At 38.1% G+C, this 26,772-nt stretch overlaps 1 protein-coding gene across 5 annotated transcripts in view; it reads right to left on the bottom strand.

Moving 5' to 3' along the window:
- Positions 1-10,502: 10,502 nt before the first annotated feature.
- ODAD2 (outer dynein arm docking complex subunit 2) overlaps positions 10,503-26,772 on the bottom strand; it is a 185,109-nt gene continuing 168,839 nt past the window's right edge. For 3 of the 5 annotated variants that reach the window (XM_073229029.1, XM_073229030.1, XM_037026785.2), the window contains one exon: positions 10,503-15,885. In XM_073229029.1, coding sequence (XP_073085130.1) covers positions 15,772-15,885 — 114 coding nt within the window. In that variant the 3' untranslated portion in view covers positions 10,503-15,771. The remainder of the gene's footprint in view (positions 15,886-26,772) is intronic. The other 2 variants (XM_073229027.1, XM_073229028.1) reach the window with 1 other exon arrangement.

Genomic DNA, 26,772 nt, shown 5'->3' with positions numbered 1-26,772 from the left:
CATGGAGGGGTGTAAAGTGGGAGGAGAAGACTGTGCAGAAGCAGATAGTGGCATTGGCAAGCAGTCAGGGAACAAGTCTCACCATCTTTATGGGCTTATTTATATGTAAGTCTGGATTCTGTCCACAATGCAAATTGAGCAAATTCTCATGGCAGCTCCCATCAAACAAATATTTCTCAGCCCCACTACAAACTTTTCAGAGGCCTTCAGCCTCTTTATCTCTCTTAAAGTGTAGAATTCTCCACAGCTGATGCAGAAAACTCACATTTGCTCTTTAGCACAATCTGAACATCACACAGTGGAACTTATAAGGATTATGTTCACTTTTTAGGCCATTTTGGTACTGTGAGTGGCACAGTTGCAAGACCTTACTATTTTTTCCAGAAGTATAAGTATACCTTCTTAAATGCCTAATTTGTACTCACTGAATCACACACTGAGAGAATTTGACTCATTCAGAATTAAAAATATACTGAACTGACTGAAGTAATGTGAGGGGATTCTTTACCTATGAGTCAGTGACCCTGAAACTGTTGAAATTTTTAACAGAGTCCCATGTAGAGAGACTCTGTGTGAGTGTATTTCAAGTTCATTGACTCTGCTGATAAGAGTGTGCCAGCCCACCTTCTCTTATTATAGATTTGAATAGTTACATTTTAAAAATAACTGCATCCAATCCAGCAATCCCACCCTTGGTTATATACCCAAAAGAATTGGAAGCAAGGACTTCGATGGATATTTGCACAGCTGTGTTCATGGGAGCATTATTCACAACAACCAAATGATGGAAACAACTGAAGTGCCCATCCTTGGCTGAATGGGTAAACAAAATGTGGTCTCTACTACAATGCAGTATTATTTATCCATGAAATGTAAGAAAATTCTTACTTACACTCTACCAGGCCTTAAACCTTGAAGACATTATGCTGAGTGAAATAAACCAGACACAAAAGGACAAATGGTGCATGCTTGCACTTCTCTGAGTGTGCTAGGGTGATCAGATTCATAAAGACAGGAAGTAGAATGGTGGTTACCAGGGACTGGGAAGGAGAAGGATGGGGAGTTACTGTTTAATGGGTACAGAGTTTCAGTTGGAGGGATGAAATGTTATGGAGATGGATGGTGGTGATGGTCACACAACAATGGAAAGTACTCAATGCCACTGAACTTAAAAAATGGTTGAAATGGTAAATTTTATGTTATATATATTTCATTTACCACAGTAAAAATTTAAAAAATAATGCAATAACATTGAATATTTAATTAACCTAAAATTAATCAATAATATTAATTAAAAAATACATACTTATATTTGCTACAAATATACATATATACAAACTATACACTACATATATACATACATACTACATATATATACATACATAATACCACAGTATTCTACATGAATTGCATTGAAATTCATATAAACTTGAATTTAAAAGCATCATGTCAATAGAAAGAGCATGACTGAAAGATGTCAGGGGGAAAAAAAGCATTAAGACAGGATGGCTGATGCTCTGGCATAACCCAAAGAAATAATTAAAACTAGTATAAATTGAAGCAACAATATTGATAAAAGAAACCCCTTCACCTAACCAAGTGAATAGACTAAGACTTGTCCAACATGGCACCCACTGGCCACATGTGACTAGTGAGCCCTTGAATTGTGGCTAGTCTGAATTGAACTGTGCTGTAAGTGTAAAATACACACCAACTTCAAAGATTTAGTGACAAAGAAAATGTAGTATATCTCATTAATAATTTTTATGTTGATTAATAAACATTAAATGAAATTTTGGATGCATTGCATTAAATTAAGTATATTAAAATAAGTTTTACCTGTTTTCTTTAATTTCTTAAAATATGGCTACCAGAAAACATGTATTTATTATTTTTTTATTAGGGCATAATTGACATATATTAGTTTCAGGTGTACAATATAATGATTGGATATTTGTATATATTGTGAATTAATCACCACAATGTCTTATTAAATCCATCACCGTACATAGTTATAAATTTTTTTTTTCTTGTGATGAGAACTTTTAAGATCTATCTTCTTAGCAGCTTTCAAATATGCAGTACAGTATCACTAACTATAGTACTGTGCTGTACATTATATCCTCATGGTTTATCTATTCTATAAGTGGAAGCTTGTACCTTTTGACTCCCTTCACCTATTTTGCCCACCTCTCCACCCTGTTTCTGGCAACTCTGAATCTGTTCTCTGTACCTGTGAGCTCACTTTGTGTATGTGTGTGCTTTAGATTCCACATGTAAGATCATACAGTATTTGTCTTTGTCTGTCTGACTTATTTCACTTAGCATAATGCCCTCAAGGTCCATTCATGGTGTTGCTAAGGCAAGATTTCATTCTTTTTTATGGGTGAATAGTATTCCATTGTGTGTATGTGTGTGGTGTGTGTGTGTGTGTGTATGTATATCCCACAATTTCTTTATCCATTCATTTATTGGTGGACACTTAGGTTGTTTCCATATTTTTGGCTATTGTAAATATTGCTACAGTGAACGTGCAGGTGCATATATCTTTTTGAATAGTGTTACGGGTTTTTGGGGATAAATACCTGGAAGTGGAATTGCTGGATCATACTGTGTTTCTATTTTTAATTTTTTGAGGAAACTTCATACTGTTTTCCATTGTCTTTACCAATTTAAATGCTTACCAACAGTGCAGAAGGGTTCCGTTTTCTCCACATTCTCACCAACAAAAACAACAAAAACACTTGTTATTTTTTGTCTTTTTGATACTGGCCATTCTGACAGGTGTGAAGCATTATTTTATTGTAGTTTTGATTTGCATTTTCCTGATGATTAGTGATGTTGAGCAGAAAATTTTAAGTTATGCAGTGTCTTCTCATTTATTTCTATGGACAGCACTGCTCTAGAGGTATACCAGAGTGCTTCATGGTATAATAGCCCAGGGGTAGAGTTCATTTCACAATCATGGACTCATTTACTAAAGTATGAGACCAACATTGTTATTTTTAAGACATTGTCAGTTCTGCCAATTTTTTCCTAACATTTTTTTTCTTATACTTCCTCCTTTCTATTCCTATTTCCTTGACTTGGCCGTCTACCACATTAAAGGAGGCCCTGTATAGCAAAATGTTTATTGGTCTCATTTCTTCTCCTATAATCTATTTGCTCTATCCCTACCAGAAACCCCTGTGTAGATTTTTTCCATGCTTGAAATCCATTGACTGTAGTCTGGGTAGTTTGCCGATTCTGGGTTTTCCAGGGATTCTGAATCAGTAGGTTAGGGGTGAACCCAGCCTTTGCATGTAACAGATATAGTATTTAACAGGTACCCCACACTGGTCATTCAGGAGTCTGAGGAACACTGGCCCATAGGATTAAGCTCAAATTCCTCAAAATAATTTTCAAGGTTATCTTCATAATCTGATTTGTTGAATCTGTCTGAGGGAGAATGGGAATCATCTATATCCAGAGAACCTTTGGTAGAAATAAGGCCTCTGTCCTGGGTAGTTTTGATACTTTCCTAATAAAGGGCAGAGGGTTGGCTCTAAATATGTCCCCAGCTCTGCTAATCTGTGACCCTGAACTTAACATTATGATTATCTGCATCCTCAGAGTAATTTTTCCAAGCTCTGCCTGCATTTGAGGAATACAACCTATTTAATGCTGCATTTTATAGTGCTGACATCATAATATGAATCTGTATAGACCAAGATAGTTTGACATGTGCCTTTTTAACTAATTATTTTCTGTGGTTTGTTACTGATTTAGCTCCAGGCATCTTTAGGGATGTTAATGTCAGGACTAAACCAAATAAACTCTAATTCTAACAGAAAAAGATTATGAGGTTGCTGACTTGTGAACTGAGGGCCTAAATTCTGGCTCATAGAATTTTGATTATTCTGCACAGTTGCTGTTACTGCCTATATCCTATAAAAAATTCATGTTGAAGCTCTGACCTTCAATATAACTGTATTTGGAGATATACAAAGGTAATTGAGATTAAATGAGGTCATAAGGGTGGGAACTAATCCCATAGAACTAGTGTACTTATGAGATGAGAAAGACACACTAGAGATTGATATCTCTCTGCAAGCACACAGAGGAAAGGCCAGTGAGGAGGATAATACCTCTTAATTCCCTTCTCCCTCCCTCCCCACCCACCTTCACCACCCGCTTTCCCTTTGGTAACTGTTTGCCCCTTCAGGGAGAAGGCAGCTCTCTGCAAGCCAGAAAGAGAGGTCTAATTAGAAATTAACTAACCTGCACTTTGATCTTGGACTTTCAGCCTCTAGAACGTGGGAAAATAGATGTTTAAGCCACCCAGCCTGTAGTATTCTGTTATGGCAGCCCTAGTAGACTAATATGGCTGCCAGTATTTAAAATTTGGGAAATTGCCTCTAAAAACCTGAACTGCTCTTGAAAGGTTGTAAGATCTGGCAACAGTTGGCTAGAGATGAGTAGTTATTTGTCTCCACTCTCCAGTTCTCCACAGTTTCTATTACTCCTTTTTGTCTCCCAGACATGAAGGCTAAAAGTCAGTTGGTTTTATATATATATAATTAAAGGGTCATTGATCTAATATCTTATGAAGGTTTCACATGAGCAATATTGTGGTTACTACATTCACCTATATTATTGAGGCCACCCCCACACCACATTGCCGTCACTGTCCATCAGCACAGTAAGATGCTATAGAGTCACGACTTGTCTTCTCTGTGCTGTACTGCCTTCCCTCTGACCCTCCTACATTATGTGTGCTAATAATAATGCCCCTTAATCCCCTTCTCCTTCCCTTCCCACCCACCTTCCCCACCCCCTTTCCCTTTGGTAACTGCTTGTCCCTTCTTGGAGTCTGTGAGTCTGCTGCTGTTTTGTTCTTTCAGTTTTTCTTCACTGTTATCCTCCACAAATGAGGGAAATTATTTGGTACTTGTCTTTCTTTGCCTGGCTTATTTCACTGAGCATAATACCCTCTAGCTCCATCCGTGTTGTTGCAAATGGTAGGATTTGTTTTCTTCTTATGGCTGAATAATAGTATTCCATTGTGTATATGTACCACCTCTTTTTTTTTTTACATGTCATATTTTATTGAGACCAGGCTTTTACTTGAAATTTGTATACAGCAGTGATGTTCTTTAGTTCGTTGGTTTATTTTGGCTAAACAACAGTTGTGTACTCTATTTTAATTGGCTTTAGCTAGTGGAAAATTTAAGACATTTTTAAAGGAACTGGAATTAATAGACTTCTCACTTTATCCGTAGTCCTTGTTGGGGAAGCTTTTCTTTTAAATTTTTTAATTAAGGTATTATTGATATACACTCTTATGACGGTTTCAAAAAAAATGTGGTTACTATATTCACACATATTATTGAGTCCCCCTGCAAACCCCATTGCAGTCACTGTCCATCAGTGTAGTAATATGCCACAGAGTCACTATTTGCCTTCTCTATTCTACACTGTCTTCCCCCTGACCCCCCACACCATGTGTACTAAACATAATACCCCTCAATCCCCTTCTCTCTCCATCCCACCCACCCTCCTATGCCCCTCCCCTTTGGTAACCGCTAGTCCCTTCTTGGAGTCTGTGAGTCTGCTGCTGTTTTATTCCTTCAGTTTTTGCTTTCTTCTTATGCTCCACAGATGAGGGAAATCATTTGGCACTTGTCTTTCTCTGCCTGGCTTATTTCACTGAGCATAATATCCTCCAGCTCCATCCATGTTGTTGCAAATAGTAAGATTTGTTTCTTTCTTATGGCTGAATAGTATTCCATTGGGTGTATGTACCACCTCTTCTTTATACATTCATGTACTGATGTACACTTTGGTTGCTTCCATATCTTGGCTATTGTAAAAAGTGCTACGATAAACATAGGGGTGCATATGTCTTTTTGAATCTGAGAAATTATATTCTTTGGGTAAATTCCTAAGAGTGGAATTCCCAGGTCAAATGGTATTTCTATTTTTAGTTTTTTGAGGAACCTCCATATTGCTTTCCACAGAGGTTGAACTAGCTTACATTCCCACCAGCAGTGTAGGAGGGTGCCCCTTTCTCCGTATCCTCGCCAGCATTTGTTATTCTTAGTCTTTTTGATACTGGGCATCCTAACTGGTATGAGGTGATATCTCATTGTGGTTTTTGTTTGCATTTCCCTGATAATTAGTAATGTGGAGCATCTTTTCATGTGTCTGTTGGCCATCTGAATTTCTTCTTTGGAGACTTATCTGTTCATATCCTCTGCCCATCTTTTAATCAGGTTATTTGCTTTTTGGGTGTTGAGGCGTGTGAGTTCTTTATATATTTTGGATCTTAACCACTTGTTGGATATGTCATTTACAAATATATTCTCTCATACTATAGAATACTTTTTTGTTCTGTTGATGGTGACCTTTGCTGTACAGAGGCTTTTTAGTTTGATGTAATCCCATGTGTTCATTTTTGCTTTTGTTTCCCTTGCTAAAGGAGATGTGTCCAGGAAAAAGTTGCTCATGTTTATATTCAGATTTTTGCCTATGTTTTCTTCAGAGTTTTATGATGGTTTCATGACTTATTTTCAGGTCTTTGATCCATTTTGAGTTTACTTTTGTGTATGGAGGTAGACAGTAATTCAGTTTCATTCTCTTACATGTAGCTGTCCAGTTTTGCCAACACCAGTTGTTGAAGAGGCTGTCATTTTCTTATTTCTATATCCATGGCTCCTTTACTATATATTAATTGGCCATATATGTGTGGGTTTATGTCTGGACTCTCTATTTTATACCGCTGATCTATGGGTCTGTTCTGGTGCCAGTATCAAATTGTCTTGATTATTGTGGCTTTGTAGTATTGCTTGAAATTGGGGAGTGTAATCTCCCCTTCTTCTTCCTTCTCAGGATTGCATTGGCTATTTGGGGTCTTTTGTGGTCCCATATGACTCTTATAACCATTTGTCCTAGTTCGTTGAAGAATGCTGTCAGTATTTTGATAGAGATTGCATTGAATCTGTTACATAGCTTTAGGCAGGATTGGCATTTTGACAATATTAATTCTTCCTATCCATGAGCACGGAATGTATTTCCATTTATTGGTGTCTTTAACTTATCTCATGAGTGTCTTGTAGTTTTCAGGATATAGTTCTTTCACCTCCTTGGTTGGGTTTATTCCTAGGTATTTTATTCTTTTAGATGTAATTGTAAATGGAATTGTTTTCCTGATTTCTCTTTCTGCTGTTTCATGGTTAGTGTATAGGAATGCAGCAGATTTCTGTGTATTAATTTTGTATCCTGCCACTTTGCTAAATCTAGTTATTAGTTCTAGTAGTTTTGGAGTGGATTCTTTAGGGTTTTCTATGTACAATATCATTTCATCTGCAAATAGTGACAGTTTAACTTCTTCCTTACCAGTCTGATGCCTTTTCTTTCTTTGTGTTGTCTGATTGCTGTATCTAGGACCTCCAGTACTATGTTGAATAAAAGTTGGGAGAGTGGGCATCCTTGTCTTTTTCTTGATCTTAGCGGAAAAGCTTTCAGCTTCTCACTGTTGAGTATGTTTGCTGTGAGTCTGTCATATATGGCCTTTATTATGTTGAGGCACTTTCCCTCTATACCCATTTTGTTGAGAGTGTTTATCATGAAATGGATGTTAAATTTTGTCAAATACTTTTTCAGCATCTATTGAGATGATCATGTGATTTTTGTCATTTTTGTTGATGTGGTGTATGACATTAATGGATTTTCAAATATTGTACCATCCTTGCATCCCTGGAATAAATCCTACTTGTTCATGATGGATGATCTTTTTGATATGTTTTTGAATTTGGTTTGCCAATATTTTGTTGAGTATTTTTGCATGTCTGTTCATCAGGGATATTGGTCTGTAATTTTCTCTTTTTGTGTTATCTTTGCCTGGTTTTGGTGTTAGAGTGATCCTGGCCTCATAGGATGAGTTTGGAAGTATTCCCTCTTCTTCTACTTTTTGGAAAACTTTAAGGATGATGGGTATTAGGTTTTCTCTAAATTTTTGATTAAAGACAGCTGTGAAGCCATCTGGTCTGGGCGTTTTGTTCTTAGGTAGTTTTTTGATTACTAATTTAACTTCATTGCTGGTAACTGATCTGTTCATATTTTCTGTTTCTTCCTTGGTCAGCCTTGGAATGTTGTCTTTTTCTAGAAAGTTGTCCATTTCTTCTAGGTTATCCAGTTTGTTAGCATATAATTTTTCATAGTATTCTCTAATAATTCTTTGTATTTCTGTGGTGTCTGTAGTGATTTTTCCTTTCTCATTTCTGATTCTGTTTATGTGTGTAGACTCTATTTTTTCTTGGTAAGTTTGTCTAGGGGTTGACCTGTTTTGTTTATTTTTTCAAAGAACCAGCTCCTCGTTTCATTAATTCTTTCTATTGTTTTATTCTTCTCAATTTTATTTATTTCTTCTCTAATCTTTATTACATCCCTCCTTCTACTGACTTTGGGCCTTATTTGTTCTTTTTCTAGTTTCATTAATTGTGCATTTAGACTGTTCATTTGGGAATATTCTTCTTTCTTGAGATCAGCCTGTATCACTATGTACTTTCCTCTTAGACCTGCCTTAACTGCGTCCCACAGAAGTTGGGCTATTGAGCTGTTGTTTTCATTTGTCTCCATATATTGCTTGATCTCTGTTTTAATTTGGTCATTGATCCACTCATTATTTAGGAGCGTGTTGTTAAGCCTCCATGTGTTTATGGGCTTTTTTGTTATCTTTGCACAATTTACTTCTACTTTCATACCATTGTGGTCTGAGTAGTTGGTTGGTACAATTTCAATCTTTTTGAATTTACTGAGGCTCTTTTTATGGCCTAGTATGTAATCTATTCAGGAAAATGTTCCCAGTGCACTTAAGAAGAATGTGTATCCTGCTGCTTTTGGATGGAGTGTTCTATAGAAGTCTGTTTTGTCCTTCTGTTCTAATGTGTTATTCAGTGCCTCTGTCTCCTTACTTATTTTCTGCCTGTTTAATCTGTCCTTTGGAGTGAGTGGTGTGTTGGTCTCCTAAAATGAATGCATTGCATTCTATTTCCCCCTTTAATTCTATTAGTATTTGTTTCACATATTTGGGTGCCCTGATGTTGGGTACATAGATATTTATAATGGTTATATCCTCTTGTTTTACTGACCCCTTTATCATTACATAATATCCTTCTTTTTCTCTTGTTACTTTCTTTTTTATCTGATACAAGTACTGCAACTCCTGCTTTTTTCTCCCTATTATTTGCATGAAATATCTTTTTCCATCCCTTCAGTTTTAGTCTGTATGTGTCTTTGGGTTTGAAATGTGTCTTTTGTAGGCAGCATATAGATGGGTCTTGCTTTTTTATCCATTCTTTAGTTCTGTGTCTTTTGATTGGTGCATTCAGTCCATTTACATTTAGGGTAATTGTCAATAGATATGTATTTACTGCCATTGCAGGCTTTAGATTCTTGGTTACCAAAGGTTCAGGGGAGCTTCTTTACTGTCTCACAGTTTAAGTAAACTTGATTATACTATTACAAACACAATCTAAAGGGTTTTTTTCTCCTTTTTCTTCCTCTTCCACTCTGTATATGTTAGGTGTCATATTCTGTATTCTTTGTGTATCCCTTGACTTTTTTGGGTAGCTGATTTAATTTTGCATTTGCTTCATAATTAATTGGTCTAATTCCTTTACTGTGGTTTTATTTTCTGTGGTGACAGCTATTTAGCCTTAGGAGCACTTCCATCTATAGCAGTCCCTCTAAAATACACTGTAGAGGTGGTTTGTGGGAGGTAAATTCTCTCAGCTTTTTCTTATCTGGAGATTGTTTAATCCTTCCTTCAAATTTAAATGGTAATCTTTCCAGGTAGAGTATTCTCAGTCTGAGGCCATTCTGTTTCATTACATTATATGTATCATGACCTCTAAGGTTTCTGCTGAGAAGTCTGATGATAGTCTGATGGGTTTTCCTTTGTATGTGATCTTTTTTCTCTCTCTGGCTCCTTTTAATAGTCTTTCCTTATCCTTGATCTTCAAACCATTGTAATTATTATATATCTTGGTGTCTTCCTTGGGTCCCTTGTGTTGAAAGATCTGTGCACTTCCATTGCCTGAGAGACTATCCCCTTCCCCAGATTAGGGGAGTTTTCAGCAATTACTTCCTAAAAGCCACTTTCCTTTCTATCCCTTTTTCTCTCTCTTCTTCTTCTTGTACCCCTATAATGTGAATATTGTTCCATTTCGATTGATTGCAGAGTTGTCTTATTATTCTTTCATTCGTAGAGATCCTTTTTTTCTCTCTACCTGAGGTTCTTTGTATTTGTGTTCTCTAATTTCTTTTCCATTTACTGTCTTCTCTACTTAATCAAATCTGTTTTAAATCCCTCCATTGTATGTTTTATTTCAGATACTGTATTATTCAAAGTCTCTATCACTTTATTGAATTTGTCCCTGAGATCTTGAATATTTTTCTGTAGCTCTTTGATCATGTTTATGATTTTTATTTTGAAATGTTTATCAAGATGATTGGTGATTTCATTTTCACTGTGCCCTCTTTCTGGTGTTTGAGGAATTTGGGATCAAACAAGGTTCTTTTGATATTTCATTTCTACTTGAATAATATAGAATGATACTTTGTGTAGGTGGCACCCTTTAGTGCCCAGGATCTCTACTGTCTGGAGTTGCCTAGCCTGTGGAGTGATAGCAGGTGTGGTGCCATACCTGCCAGGAGGACAGATCTTTTTCCTGCTTACCAGCCCCAGTGCCTGCCTTCACTGTCAGGGCTAGTGCACTGAATGTAGAGGGAACAGCCTCTGTACCTGTACCTGCCTTAGGCAGGGCTGCCCTCCAGCTGGCTCAGTGCAATGGCCGATTTGTGATCAGGTGCCATCCTGGAGGAGAGCAGCAGGCTGCATATCATGGTGAAGGGCCTTTGGACTGCTTTGTTATCCAGTGGGATGGAGCACCTGAATCTCTTGAAAGTTTCCAACTTGCAGGGCTAAGTGTACTGAGATGATTTTTTCCACCTCTCCTTTCTCCTGAGCAGCAAGCTCTGTGTAATTCTTTCCCCTTTAGCAGCCCTCTCACTGTTGGGAAGTCTTTGCAAGTACCTGCCTTTATTTTGTTCCAGAGCAGCCAGTTGTGGGTACCTATTCTCCATAAGCAGCTGGAATCTCAGTCTCTCCAAATAATCCTCCTGTCCCTGCTTTCCAACCTCTCTAATCTCCAGAGCACAATGCAATGTGGGTTTGTGCTCCCATTGTAGATCTCCAGGGCTGTGCATTTATCAGTCTTGGGCTTCTACTCACTTTCCACTCCATTTATCTTCTTCCTGCTAGTGAGCTGGGGTGGGGGCTTTGCTACTTTACCTTTTTCTGTGAGGTCCTCTCTTTTCCCCAGATGTAAGCCATCTGTTGCAGTCTTCTTTCTGTTCACTCTTTCAGGATTAGTTGTATTTGCCATATTTTTGTGTTATATGTGGTTTTAGGAGATTTCTGACTCACTTCTCACACTACCATCTTTTTCCCCACCATATTATATTTTAGAAAAAACAACATATCTAGCTCTTTTCACTCATTTGCATTATTTAACTGGTCCTTGTGGACATTTAAATTTGTAATTGTTAATGTAACTCATCTACTGACAAAGGTCAGTTTCTTTCCAGTAGTGAGAAAGGATTTGCATTTAATTATCCTCATTCTCTTGTCTGAACTCCATTTTGATCTATAGTCTTCCTTTATGAGCAAGCCAACCAGCTATAGATTCTCCAAGGGTATATGAACCTTATTGATAAGCACTATATACCTTTCAATCGTGAAAATAAATTAGGACATAAATCTAAACTGTAATGACAAATCTTAACTCTGAACATCATGGGCCAGTTAGGTAATTTACAAAGGATGCCTTTTTATCAACTAATGAATCAGGGTGGCATTAACTGAAAAAAGGAAAGCCCTCTTTTGTCTTGACAGATGCAAATAAAGAATAAATTACTTTTAGTTCAAAATTTGAAAACAGTGGATTGGGAGTATAAGGATTCCATCTGGTTACACAATTTCAAGTCAGCCATGACAGTTGTGCATCAGAAATTTATTGAAATATTAACCGTACATCTTGCATTTATATAAAGCAAGCATAAAATATTTTAAGAGCCAGAAAATGTAATAACTATTTGTCAGAGAAAGTGGGGGCAGAAGCTGGAGACAGAGATTATTACAATGGAGGTAAAAAAAGAAAACAATTGCTATAATGAGAGGAAATTAATGTAACAATTAGAGTATAAATAAATAACACAGAGAAGAGAAATGATGCTTTAGAGAAGAACAGAAGTCTATGAAACTGTTCTATATTTATTTATTGGTTGGCACATTTGGATTGGGAGTGTATTTCTATTAGATTTATTCAGACAAAATTTATAAAGTTAGTAAATTAATATTATTCATCTTATGAAAAGCTTTCTATGTCATTAACTACTATTCTACAATATGTTTTCATTGTGTGTCTGAACCATAATTGAAAAAATAAATTTTTCTAACATTTTTACCATTATAAACAATGGTTTGGTGAATGCCCTTATAGACAAACATTTGGCATAATCCAAAAGGCACACAAAAGTATAAAGCTTTTGGTGTGCATTGTCAAATTGCCCTTGCAGAATGGTGGTAACCATTTAGATAGACCATAGTGTGATAAGAGATTATCTATCTATTTTACTGACTCTGTATCTTAAACAAGATCACCAGTACGAAGTACCTAAGGCAGTGCCTCCACCTACTAGTATTATGTACAGTTTGGCCAGTGCATCTTTACTGAGAGAGAGAATTCTATTTTCTACTTGAGTACATGAGGATCATCGTTGTTTGGGGGGACATTTAGTGCATTTGAAGTAGTGAAGTTCTTAAGTCAGTGTATTTTCTTATTGTTTCACTGGATTACAGGAATGGATGTATATAATTTAGTGAAAACAGTAAGGAGACACATGTTTTACAAGGTAAAACATCTTCAATTATTTGGACTGTTTCTTTGGAAGTTTTCTTTATCTTTTAAACCTAACTCCATTAGGTAAAAGAAAAAGAAAGAATTTACTCAGGGCTCTTGGTTAACCGTCTGTTTATCAACCACTGAGATTCTCAGTTTCCTAAGTGGAAATAAATTTTCCAAATATTTTGGATCATAGTCTCTGAGTTCCATGCACATGCCTTAGAGATGCATAATGGTACACCAAAATCTATTAAAATAACAGGATTTGCAATGCCATTCCCTAATAAAACTGACCTTCCATTAACTTTCAGAACCTAGAAGTTTTAAAAAGAAAAGTTGTCTTTAGCACAAGTCATCCTAATGGGAGCAGAAAAACATTGACTACAAAGAGCAGAATGATCATGGCAAGGATATCTAAGAGGATACCTTGCAAATCAAAGGGAGTGGAAGATTGAATAATGTCTAGTTAAAATTCGTTTCCACCTTAAACTCCTTTCAAACTGAAACAGCTGGTTATCACCAAGAGCATATTGGATTCCCAGGATGTCCTGAGGAAGAATAAAGCCTAAAGAAGAACCTTGATGCTGAAAATGTATACAGAATTAATGTTGCCAGTTTTAAATAGCAGAAAATAAGTATAACACAAAAAAACCTTACACAGAAACTGAGAAAAAAACAGTGCTCTCCAGAGAAGACAAGTAGTGACTCTATAGCATCTTACTACGTTGATGCACAGTGACTGTAATGGGGTATGTGGGGGGGACTTGATAATGGAGGCAATCTAGTATCCACAGTGTTGCTTATGTGATTGTATATCAATGATATCTTAATAAAAAAACAAATAGAGTGCTCTCACAACACGCAGTAGCAGAGAGATGGTGGATGGGCTGCATATGTGTTCTCTAATAGCTGTGGGTGCTTTCACTGCCCTTGACATTTTTCTAGTCAGATCAGAGTTTTCTGTTATGCCATTTCACACACACACACACACACATGCATGCATGCATGCACACACTCCAAAAAATAACTTTTAAATTCAGCTTCTGATTTGTTTACTCTAAACGTACTACATTTCTGGTTAGGAATTTTAAAATATTCTTACAAATACACAAGAAGATTGTCATGTTAATTTCCATTATCTGTTTTCAAATGCTTATTTTCTTTTAAAATGGCAGTGTTGCTTTTCTTTTATGCATTTATTAACCACACAAGTGGAAGCCCCAAGCTTCCTTCTTCTGTCAAGCATATTGTAGAGGAACCATCCTTCTCTACTATTCATCCAGGTCCTTTGGGATGCTGCTGTTTTCTCTTCCTGTTGCTTCTTTTTACTCCAGGGACCCACTGATTTCAGAAATATTTAAAAATCTTAAGACAACGGTGAAAACTTTCTTTAATTATAACAGTAATATATTTATTCATTTTCGATAACTGTCATAATCCATGATTTCTAGATGTAGTTTTAATGTTAGTGAAACACAGCTAAATGGTAACTAATATTAGAAATAATCTACTTTTAATTTACACTATTATTTAAATTCAGTTCTTTGTTAGCCATTTCCTTATTCCTGTTATCCACTTTTATAATCTCCTTTGAAAAGCAGCAAAGATGAAATTGTTTTACAAAACTTTAAAATTCTCAGAGATGCCTTATATTGTTATTGGAGAATCTGTCACTATTATAATTTTCATCCTGTATGGGCTTTTCATTTCATATAAACTATTTATATTTAAATCAGTTAAGTTTATGATCTCCAAATTATTACAAACATACATATTACTTAATATTTTTCAATAAAACCTGCTTGCCTGCTCTTTAAAACATTAACTGAGATTGTTGGCTTATGGGGCTGACGCACACAAAGCTGTTTCCCTGGCTAGTATTAGATGCCTGGGACAATTAGTTCCCAAACATTTCAGTACATGGAGGTTACATATGTGATTCTTCTAAGTGGCTTCTAATGTTTCTGTGACCTGATAAATGCTATTAATCCTTTGTAGTCACTTTTTAAAAAGTACTCTGTGTGCTGAAAACAAGTTCAGAAATTCAAAGCATTTTATGTGAAGTAATATTATCCTTATATCAGCACAAATTAATTTCTTTAATAAAAGTGTTGGTCAAAGCTGTGAAGGAAATAAAACATAGAAATGTTTATGCTTCATAAGTCCAAAAGTAAAAATCACACTCATTGCTTATGTTTTTGTGATTTGCATTATCTGGTACAGTGCCAGTGACACATTATCTTCTCATATATTTGATAGTATTGAGGAGAAATTTGGAATGACCTTGGGATGATCTCTCCAGGTCCAGCTGCTCAACTTTGAATTCTATTCTAGCAACAGTTTGTGAAATCAGCACATCTCATTAGAACTCTCCTGTGGGTTGCAAGTGATCAAACAGACAAAACCATAATTGAGAGGACAGTTAGATAGGTTTAACAGAAAGGGAATTCTAAAGACATTCATGAATGACTAAAACTTAACAACAAGAAGGCCACATCTTTTATTAAAATCAAGACAAGTACAAAAGCACCACTGAAATACATATACTGTGTACATACATTCTTAAACTCCTGGACAATTATCACAGATTTATTGGCCTTACATTTCATTATATGTTATATCCTTAAAATATGAAATAGAACAAAAATATTCATGCAATTTTAGATGAACAGCATTCTTTGCATTTTCAATGCTATGTTTTCATTCAGACATGTGTCTGTAAAGGATTTGCTATTAAGTGTTCCCTAATTTAGGCTTCCTGGCCATGAGAGTGGTATGTTCCATGTCATGTAAAGTTTGGTAGCTTTTGAGGTCTGTCCACATTTCAAGTGTATCTTGCCTTTTCTGTAGCAAGAGCCAGCCTGCGGATGTTGGATATACAACCAGCTGCAGCTTCCTGGAGATCCTCATCAGGGGACCCAACCATATCCAGTAGAAGCTGTCACACATAAAGGAAGAGGAGGAAGAGAAGGGAAATAATAAAACCATTAATCTTAAAGTGTAAAGTCAGACTATGAAATAAATTTTAAATATTAAGTATTTTAAAAAGTTGCCAAAAGAAAGAAAGTACAAGAAATCTCATTTAGGCAAATGCAAATATAAATGCTGCTTAATTGGATGCAGAAATTTCTCATTATTACATAATGAGTCATAAGAAATACATATTTGGTCATTCATATGACCAAATATTTATTTAACAGATATATTTGGTCTTCATCCACTATTCCTAAAAACACTGCAGTCTTAAAGGTGAAACAGGTGTTTTGTCATGTTAATGAGAGACTGTTGGACCCCCACCCAAGGGTGGGGGCTGGAGGTTGGATCAGCCAACGGCCAATAGTGTAGTCATTCATGACTATGCAAAACCCTTGAGAAGAGCTTTTTTGCTTTTGCTCTCTCTGCTCTGCATTACTTGGTCTGCTCAATTGGATCCTACTACTTGGTGAGAGAGAGCTTCTAGGCTTGGGAAACCAAATCGCCTCCACGTGCCACCCAGCCAGGCCTCAAGCACCATAAGGATAGAAACTCCTTTATTTGGGACCTTGCCCTATGCCTCTCCATCTGGCTGTTAACTTGTATACTTTATTAAACTGGTAAATGTAAGTATTTAACTGAGTTCTGTGAGCCACTCTAGCAAATTAATAGAACCTAAGGGGGAGGTCAGGGGAACCTCCAGTCTATAGCCGGTAGGTCAGAGGCACACTGCCTGGGGCTTGCAACTAGCATCTGGAGTCAGGGGTGGAGGGTAGTCTTGGAGGATGGAGCCTTTAACCTGGGGAATCTGGTGCTATCTTCAGGTGGATACCATCAGAATGGAGTTGAGTTCTCCAACACCCTGCTGGTGTTCTAGAATTGCTTGGTGTTAGTATGTATGGCAAGACCCGCTCCCACATACTTAACACACATGGGAATCAGGTCCTGGAACCTGAGTGAAGTTATACTACTATTACTGCTGTGTAAAATATTGTTATTGTTATACATATATTTAGAGAAAAATACACCATTGCATTTAGTGTTGAAAGAGTGGAAATCACCCTCAGGAAATCCTTATCTTAATTTTTCTGAGCTAGACCTGTTTCTCCTTCCTTTCTTTGCTCATCTAACTGCTGTGGATTCTGCTTTGAAATTTCTCCTGCAATCTTTCTGGCTCTCGTACCTCCCAGGACATGCCAACAGCATACCACACACAGGCTGTTTACTTTCTCTGCATTGTGATCCACTTGATCATGTCACCATCTAATTTCATCAATCTCTTAATAGAAATTTTCATTGACTCCTAATGCTAACTAGCTAGAGCCCAGTCCATTAACCAGTCTTTAAAAGATTAGTGTGCTCTGGCCTCATTTTACCTTTCTAGCCTTTCATCTTTCTCCTGCTTCCTCCCATATTCCCTAGTTATACTTCCCCACTTCTTTTGCCTTGATTGGTGTTATTCTCTACCTAAAATGCTCTTCCATTCTCTTCTCTTTCTAAATTTTACTCACCTTTCATGACCCAGCTACCTTTTCCACAAAGCCTCCTCTGATTTCCACCGAACAAAATGCCATCTCTCCCACATTAGAACTCTCTTGAGAGTTTACTGAAATGTCTGTTGCTATACTTACATCTTCCCTTCTTAAAAAATTATTTGGAATAGTGCTTTCTGTCCTTTAATTGGAAACTCTGAAACTTAAAACACCTATAGTGGCTACTACATAAATGTCAAATAAGTGAATTAGAAATTCAAAAGCCTATCAGTTATGATTCCAACTAGTAGTTCTGATAAAAGACATTTAATTTGAATTGTGTATTTTCTGTACAGTAGCATTTGCCTGCAAATGTGGAGAATGTCAGAAAATGAGGATATGCAAAGAAATATTATAGAGAAATTTTGTGAAACACCTTAAATATGGCACGTTCAGGAGTTGGGCTTTTATCCTGTAGGTCCTAAAAAGATGGTATTTAAGCACTTTAATCAGGAGGCTGGCATGGTCATATTTGTATTCTAGGAGGGTAACTTCTAAATGTGGACTGTAGAGGGGAGACTGACAGAGGGCAATACTTCCAGCAGGAGGTGATGAGGATCACATAAGCAGGACCTGGGCACAGTATGGAAGAATGAACTCTGGGTGTTTAGGGACTAAACTGTCCAACACAAGCGGCAAAATTCTATAGAAGTAAAAGGGAATGAGACATGATTAGCCTTTTGACATCTAAGAGAATGGAATGTTCTCTTTTGAGTACGGGAAACTGTGGTTTGCCGGAGTTCCTGCCTTGTGAGTTTCGCATTGTTAAAGTAATTAAACAAGGAGGCCGTAGAAGCCTATGTAAGCACACCAGACCCTTAACCAGAGTCAACACACTCCAACAGGAATAAATGAAATCTGAGTACAACCAATCACAAACAGCCAACTAGGCTTTCCCAAATAAGGCAACTTAATAGCTAATAGCTTAAGCAATAATCAATCAAGTAATGTCCTTGCTTTGCTTCTGCGTCTTTATAAAAAACTTCCCCGGCTCTTGAGGAGTGCTCTGATCATTTTCAGTTTGGCATTGCCTGATCTGAATAGTGCCTCAGTTTATCTTTTAACAGCATTACTGTTTTTCTCCAACATCATCAGAGGAAATAGATTACAGGATTGTAATTCATATGACTAGCCATATGGTTTGCGTTGGCCTGGAAAGGAAATAGAAAGACAGAAGGCTTCTGATAATCTGGGAGAATTAGGAAGACTTTAATGAAGTAGGGAAACACGTGATTGGGATTGAAACATAGGAAGAAGTTGAAAAAATAGGACGTTACAGTCTGAGAATGGATTATTTGAAGTTTAAGATTTTACAGACAAACTAGGGTGATGGATTTGGCTGTGGCATATAGGTCAGTACAAGATTGTTACACAATTTTATACACACACACACAAACACAAACACAATTTTTAACTTGTGTTATATTCTCATTCTCTGTCTGTGTCACTCTGCAGAAAGAGGACATAGTTTAAAAATAATGGGAAAGAACAGAGTAGTCAGTTCTCTTTGAATAACACATGGTTAGATGTCTCCATATAGCAACTGATGCTTAAATCCTTTTTCTAACATGCAACTTTTAACTCTTCATCTACTATTCAGTATTTTATCAGTGTATTTATTTGTTTATATTTCACTTTATTATTACATGAAAGTTTTTAAAGCATATACAACTCTATGAAGTTTAGACTATTTTTTCTAAATGCATATTTCACCCAGAAGTTCATCCACCACGTGTTTCCATACTTACAGGTTTTAGTTGTTTGCCTCCATCACTGTAACCTTCCATTACCCACAGATACCAAGTACTAGCTATAAACGTGGAGCTTTCACTCCTCTGATCGTTACTAAATCATTACATAGAAGCAATTACAGTCTTGATGCCAAGGAAGCCTGATGTTGATACCTCTCTATACTCAGATGGACCTATTTTTCCCCTCAATTCTGCTTCCCAATCTTTAAATTCATTCTTTTATCAAAACAAAATATTCTAATCAATTTTTTGGTAAATATATAATTCCTTGAGGATTTTTAAAGTTATTAATAATTTCCCTTTATATGACTTATTTTCTCTCTTCTTTTCCCAAGTAGATGATTCAAAAGAGTTCATGAATTCCCACATTGGGTCCATTGTTTATAAAATATAACTTTAAAATGCTTCCAACAATCTAAATCATTTTAATAGACAATTTTCATTACTATATATATATATTTTTTTTTATGACAGCCATATCATCACAATGAAAAATGTCAGTTACCCGTAAACCTTTCTGGGCCCTGCATTAGGGGGCCTGATGCTACATTAAAAGCTTGATTTCCACAAGCAAATGGGAGGCAGAGATAATGTAGTGTCCATTTGCCCTGTATTTTTTTGAAAATTGGAAGAAAATAGATTGCCAGCTGCAGCAAGTTCACCTAATGCCTTCCTTGTATGGCCAGCCTGCCTTGCTTCTGCTCTGGTCCCTGCCTTCCCTTCCAGTGTTTTTTGTTGTTGATGTTTTTTAAATTTGGGAAGAGATGAAATAGAGTTCTAGCTGTGAACTCCAATTATCTGAATAGGAAACTAGATACTTGCCTTTGCAGTCCAGCTTCTTTGTAGAAAAGGCGAAGGGTAGTTAAGGGGTAGGCTTTGAGGTCATAGGTCCCTGGATTTATATCCTGACTCTTCCACTTACTGGCAAATTACTGAACCCCTTAACTCTCCACCTTCTCATATGTTTCATGGGATCACCTACTTCTGAGGGTTACTGAGAAGATGAAGGAGATAATAGACACCCATAAAAAATGTTTTAACATTGGGAGCCAAGATGGCGGCGTGAGTAGAGCAGTGGAAATCTCCTCCCAAAAACACATAGAGCTATGAAAATATAACAAAGAAAAATCTTCCTAAAATAGAGACCACAGGACACAGGACAACATCCAGACCACATCCACACCTGCAAGAACCCAGCGCCTTGTGAAGGGGGTAAGATACAAGCCCCAGCCCGGCGGGACCCGAGCGCCCCTCCCCCCGGCTCCCGGCGGGTGGAGAGAAACCGGAGCAGTTTTTTTTTTTGGCGAGCGCTTTTTGGAAGCCTTAGAGGGACGGGCCCCCGTTGCTGGGGAGGCAGGGTGGCGGGACCGGTGAGGAGGTGCCTGGGAACGGCGCCGGAGGACAAAGAATATCCCGCGTTTCTCCCTGCGAGACCTGGGGGCGGGTGCCTGAGACCGGTGCCTGAGGACGGAGGAGGTCGCGCGTTTTTCCCCTTTTTTTTTTTTTTTTTTTTTTCTCTTTTTGGCAAGCGCTTTTTGGAAGCCTTGAAGGGACGGGGACCCCAGTGCTAGGGAGGCACGGTGGCGGGACTGGTGAGTGGGTGGCTGGGACCGGCGCCTGAGGACAAAGAATATCCCCCGTTTTTCCCTGCGGGACCGGTGGGCGGGTGCCTGAGACCGGCACTTGAGGACAGAGGAAATCGCGCGTTTTTCCCCTTTTTTTTTTCTTTTCTGCGAGTGCTTTTTGGAAGCCTAAAAGGGACAGGGACCCCGGTGCTAGGGAGGCAGGGCGGCGGGACTGGTGAGCGGGTGCCTGGGACCGGCACCTGAGGACAAAGAATATCCCGCATTTTTCCCTGTGGGACCGGTGGGTGGGTGCCTGAGACCAGCAACTGAGGACGGAAGAAATCGCGCGTTTTTCCCCTTTTTTTTCTCTCTTTTTGCCAAGTGCTTTTTGGAAGCCTTAAAGGGACAGGGACCCCGGTGCTAGGGAGGCAGGGCGGCGGGACTGGTGAGCGGGTGCGTGGGACCAGTGCCTGAGGACCAAGAATATTGAGCGTTCCTTCCCTGCGGGACCGGTGGGTGGGTGCTTTTTGGAAGCCTTGAAAGGACAGGGACCCTGGTGCTAGGGAGACAGGGCAGCAGGACCAGTGCGCGGGTGCCTGGGACCGGCACCTGAGGAAAAAAAAAAAAATCGCGTGTTTTTTCTTTTTTTTTTCCTTTCTGTTCCCTCTCTCATTGTTGCTGTTGTTGTTTTGGTTTGGAGAGTGCTTTTTGGAAATCTTAAAGGGGCAGGACAGGTCACTTAGACCAGAAGCAGGGAATCTGGGGATCTCTGGGCACTCTAACCCCCTGGGCAGCAGGGAGCACAGAGGCCCCTTACGGAGATAAATAGTCTCCTGGCTGCTCCCCCTCTAACGGGGCTCCACCATTTTGGAGGAACAGCCCCAGCCAGGCCAAGCCCGCAGCAACAGTGGAGATAAACCCCAAAGCAACTGGGCAGGAAGCAGAAGCCCTGTCTGCGCACAGCTGCCCAGCACAAGCCACTAGAGGTCGCTATTCTCCCAGGAAAAGGCTACAAACCAACAAGAAGGGAAGCTCTTCCAGCGGTCACTTGTACCAGCTCTGCAGACTATCTCTATCACCATGAAAAGGCAAAACTACAGGCAGACAAAGATCACAGAGACAACACCTGAGAAGGAGACAGACCTAACTAGTCCTCCTGAAAAAGAATTCAAAATAAAAATCATGAACATGCTGACAGAGATGCAGAAAAAAATGCAAGAGCAATGGGATGAGATGCAGAGAAAAATGCAAGAGCAGTGGGATGAGATGCAGAGAAAAATGCAAGAGCAGTGGGATGAAGTCCGGAAGGAGATCACAGATGTCAGGAAAGAGATCACAGAAGTGAAACAATCCCTGGAAGGATTTATAAGCAGAATGGATAAGATGCAAGAGGCCATTGAAGGAATAGAAGCCAGAGAACAGGAACGTATAGAAGCTGACATAGAGAGAGATAAAAGGATCTCCAGGAATGAAACAACACTAAGAGAAATATGTGACCAATACAAAAGGAAAAACATTCGTATTATAGGGATACCAGAAGAGGAAGAAAGAGGAAAAGGGATAGAAAGTGTCTTTGAAGAAATAATTGCTGAAAACTTCCCCAAACTGGGGGAGGAAATAATCGAACAGACCATGGAATTATACAGAACCCCCAACAGAAAGGATCCAAGGAGGACAACACCAAGACACATAATAATTAAAATGGCAAGGATCAAGGACAAGGAAAGAGTTTTAAAGGCAGCTAGAGAGAAAAAGGTCACCTATAAAGGAAAACCAATCAGGCTAACATCAGACTTCTCAACAGAAACCCTACAGGCCAGAAGAGAATGGCATGATATACTTAATGCAATGAAACAGAAGGGCCTTGAACCAAGGATACTGTATCCAGCACGACTATCATTTAAATATGATGGTGGGATCAAACAATTCCCAGACAAGCAAAAGCTGAGGGAATTTGCTTCCCACAAACCACCTCTACAGGGCATCCTACAGGGACTGCTCTAGATGGGAGCACCCCTAAAAAGAGCACAGAACAAAACACACAACATATGAAGAAGGGAGGAGGAGGAATAAGAAGGGAGAGAAGAAAAGACTCTCCAGACAGTGTATATAACAGCTCAATAAGCGAGCTAAGTTAGGCAGTAAGATACTAAAGAAGCTAACCTTGAACCTTTGGTAACCACGAATCTAAAGCCTGCAATGGCAATAAGTACATATCTTTCAATAGTCACCCTAAATGTAAATGGACTTAATGCACCAATCAAAAGACATAGAGTAATAGAATGGATAAAAAAGCAAGACCCATCTATATGCTGCTTACAAGAAACTCACCTTAAACCCAAAGATAAGCATAGACTAAAAGTCAAGGGATGGAAAAACATATTTTAGGCAAACAACAGTGAGAAGAAAGCGGGGGTTGCAGTACTAATATCAGACAAAATAGACTTCAAAACAAAGAAAGTAACAAGAGATAAAGAAGGCCACTACATAATGATAAAGGGCTTAGTCCAACAAGAGGATATAACCATTCTAAATATATATGCACCCAATACAGGAGCACCAGCATATGTGAAGCAAATACTAACAGAACTAAAGAGGGAAATAGACTGCAATGCATTCATTGTAGGAGACTTCAACACACCACTCACCCCAAAGGATAGATCCACCGGGCAGAAAATAAGTAAAGACACACAGGCACTGAACAACACACTAGAACAGATGGACCTAATAGACATCTATAGAACTTTACATCCAAAAGCAACAGGATATATACATTCTTCTCAAGTGCACATGGAACATTCTCCAGAATAGACCACATACTAGCTCACAAAAAGAGCCTCAGTAAATTCCACAATATTGAAATTCTACCAACCAATTTTTCAGACCACAAAGGTATGAAAGTAGAAATAAATTCTACAAAGAAAACAAAAAGGCTCACAAACACATGGAGGCTTAACAACATGCTACTAAATAATCAATGGATCAATGAACAAATCAAAATAGAGATCAAGGAATATATAGAAACAAATGACAACAACAACACTAAGCCCCAACTTCTGTGGGATGCAGCGAAAGCAGTCTTAAGAGGAAAGTATATAGCAATCCAGGCACACTTGAAGAAGGAAGAACAATCCCAAATGAATAGTCTAACATCACAATTATTAAAACTGGAAAAAGAAGAACAAATGAGGCCTAAAGTCAGCAGAAGGAGGGACATAATAAAGATCAGAGAAGAAATAAACAAAATTGAGAAGAATAAAACAATAGCAAAAATCAACGAAACCAAGAGCTGGTTCTTTGAGAAAATAAACAAAATAGATAAGCCTCTAGCCCAACTTATTAAGAGAAAAAGAGAGTCAACACAAATCAACATAATCAGAAATGAGAATGGAAAAATCACGACAGACTCCACAGAAATACAAAGAATTATTAAAGACTACTATGAAAACCTATATGCCAACAAGCTGGAAAACCTAGAAGAAATGGACAACTTCCTAGAAAAATACAACCTCCCAAGACTGACCAAGGAAGAAACACAAAAGTTAAACAAACCAATTACAAGCAAAGAAATTGAAACAGTAATCAAAAAACTACCCAAGAACAAAACCCCGGGGCCGGACGGATTTACCTCGGAATTTTATCAGACACACAGAGAAGACATAATACCCATTCTCCTTAAAGTGTTCCACAAAATAGAAGAAGAGGGAATACTCCCAAACTCATTCTATGAAGCCAACATCACCCTAATACCAAAACCAGGCAAAGACCCCACCAAAAAAGAAAATTACAGACCAATATCCCTGATGAACGTAGATGCAAAAATACTCAATAAAATATTAGCAAACAGAATTCAACAGTATATCAAAAGGATCATACACCATGACCAAGTGGGGTTCATCCCAGGGATGCAAGGATGGTACAACATTCGAAAATCCATCAACATCATCCACCACATCAACAAAAAGAAAGACAAAAACCACATGATCATCTCCATAGATGCTGAAAAAGCATTTGACAAAATTCAACATCCATTCATGATAAAAACTCTCAGCAAAATGGGAATAGAGGGCAAGTACCTCAACATAATAAAGGCCATATATGATAAACCCACAGCCAGCATTATACTGAACAGCGAGAAGCTGAAAGCATTTCCACTGAGATCGGGAACCAGACAGGGATGCCCACTCTCCCCACTGTTATTTAACATAGTACTGGAGGTCCTAGCCACGGCAATCAGACAAAACAAAGAAATACAAGGAATCCAGATTGGTAAAGAAGAAGTTAAACTGTCACTATTTGCAGATGATATGATACTGTACATAAAAAACCCTAAAGACTCCACTCCAAAACTACTAGAACTGATATCGGAATACAGCAAAGTTGCAGGATACAAAATCAACACACAGAAATCTGTAGCTTTCCTATACACTAACAACGAATCAATAGAAAGAGAAATCAGGAAAACAATTCCATTCACCATTGCATCAAAAAGAATAAAATACCTAGGAATAAACCTAACCAAGGAAGTGAAAGACTTATACTCTGAAAACTACAAGTCACTCTTAAGAGAAATTAAAGGGGACACTAATAAATGGAAACTCATCCCATGCTCATGGCTAGGAAGAATTAATATCGTCAAAATGGCCATCCTGCCGAAAGCAATATACAAATTTGATGCAATCCCTCTCAAATTACCAGCAACATTCTTCAATGAATTGGAACAAATAATTCAAAAATTCATATGGAAACACCAAAGACCCCGAATAGCCAAAGCAATCCTGAAAAAGAAGAATAAAGTAGGGGGGATCTCACTCCCCAACTTCAAGCTCTACTACAAAGCCATAGTAATCAAGACAATTTGGTACTGGCACAAGAACAGAGCCACAGACCAGTGGAACAGATTAGAGACCCCAGAAATTAACCCAAACATATATGGTCAATTAATATTTGATAAAGGAGCCATGGACATACAATGGCAAAATGACAGTCTCTTCAACAGATGGTGCTGGCAAAACTGGACAGCTACATGTAGGAGAATGAAACTGGACCATTGTCTAACCCCATATACAAAGGTAAACTCAAAATGGATCAAAGACCTGAATGTAAGTCACGAAACCATTAAACTCTTGGAAAAAAACATAGGCAAAAACCTCTTAGACATAAACATGAGTGATCTCTTCTTGAACATATCTCCCCGGGCAAGGAAAACAACAGCAAAAATGAGCAAGTGGGACTACATTAAGCTGAAAAGCTTCTGTACAGCGAAAGACACCATCAATAGAACAAAAAGGAACCCTACAGTATGGGAGAATATATTTGAAAATGACAGATCTGATAAAGGCTTGACGTCCAGAATATATAAAGAGCTCACACGCCTCAACAAACAAAAAACAAATAACCCAATTAAAAAATGGGCAGAGGAACTGAACAGACAGTTCTCCAAAAAAGAAATACAGATGGCCAAGAGACACATGAAAAGATGCTCCACATCGCTAATTATCAGAGAAATGCAAATTAAAACTACAATGAGGTATCACCTCACACCAGTAAGGATAGCTGCCATCCAAAAGACAAACAACAACAAATGTTGGCGAGGCTGTGGAGAAAGGGGAACCCTCCTACACTGCTGGTGGGAATGTAAATTAGTTCAACCATTGTGGAAAGCAGTATGGAGGTGCATCAAAATGCTCAAAACAGACCTACCATTTGACCCAGGAATTCCACTCCTAGGAATTTACCCTAAGAACGCAGCAATCAAGTTTGAGAAAGACAGATGCACTCCTATGTTTATCGCAACACTATTTACAATAGCCAAGAATTGGAAGCAACCTAAATGTCCATCTGTAGATGAATGGATAAAGAAGATGTGGTACATATACACAATGGAATACTACTCAGCCATAAGAAGTGGAAAAATCCAACCATTTGCAGCAACATGGATGGAGCTGGAGAGTATTATGCTCAGTGAAATAAGCCAAGCGGAGAAAGAGAAATACCAAATGAT

This window comes from Manis javanica, chromosome 2, assembly GCF_040802235.1.
Source record: "Manis javanica isolate MJ-LG chromosome 2, MJ_LKY, whole genome shotgun sequence".
Classification (NCBI taxonomy): Eukaryota; Metazoa; Chordata; class Mammalia; order Pholidota; family Manidae; genus Manis; species Manis javanica.
Note: the sequence above shows the minus strand (reverse complement) of the source record. Positions and strands in the feature narration are given on the sequence as shown.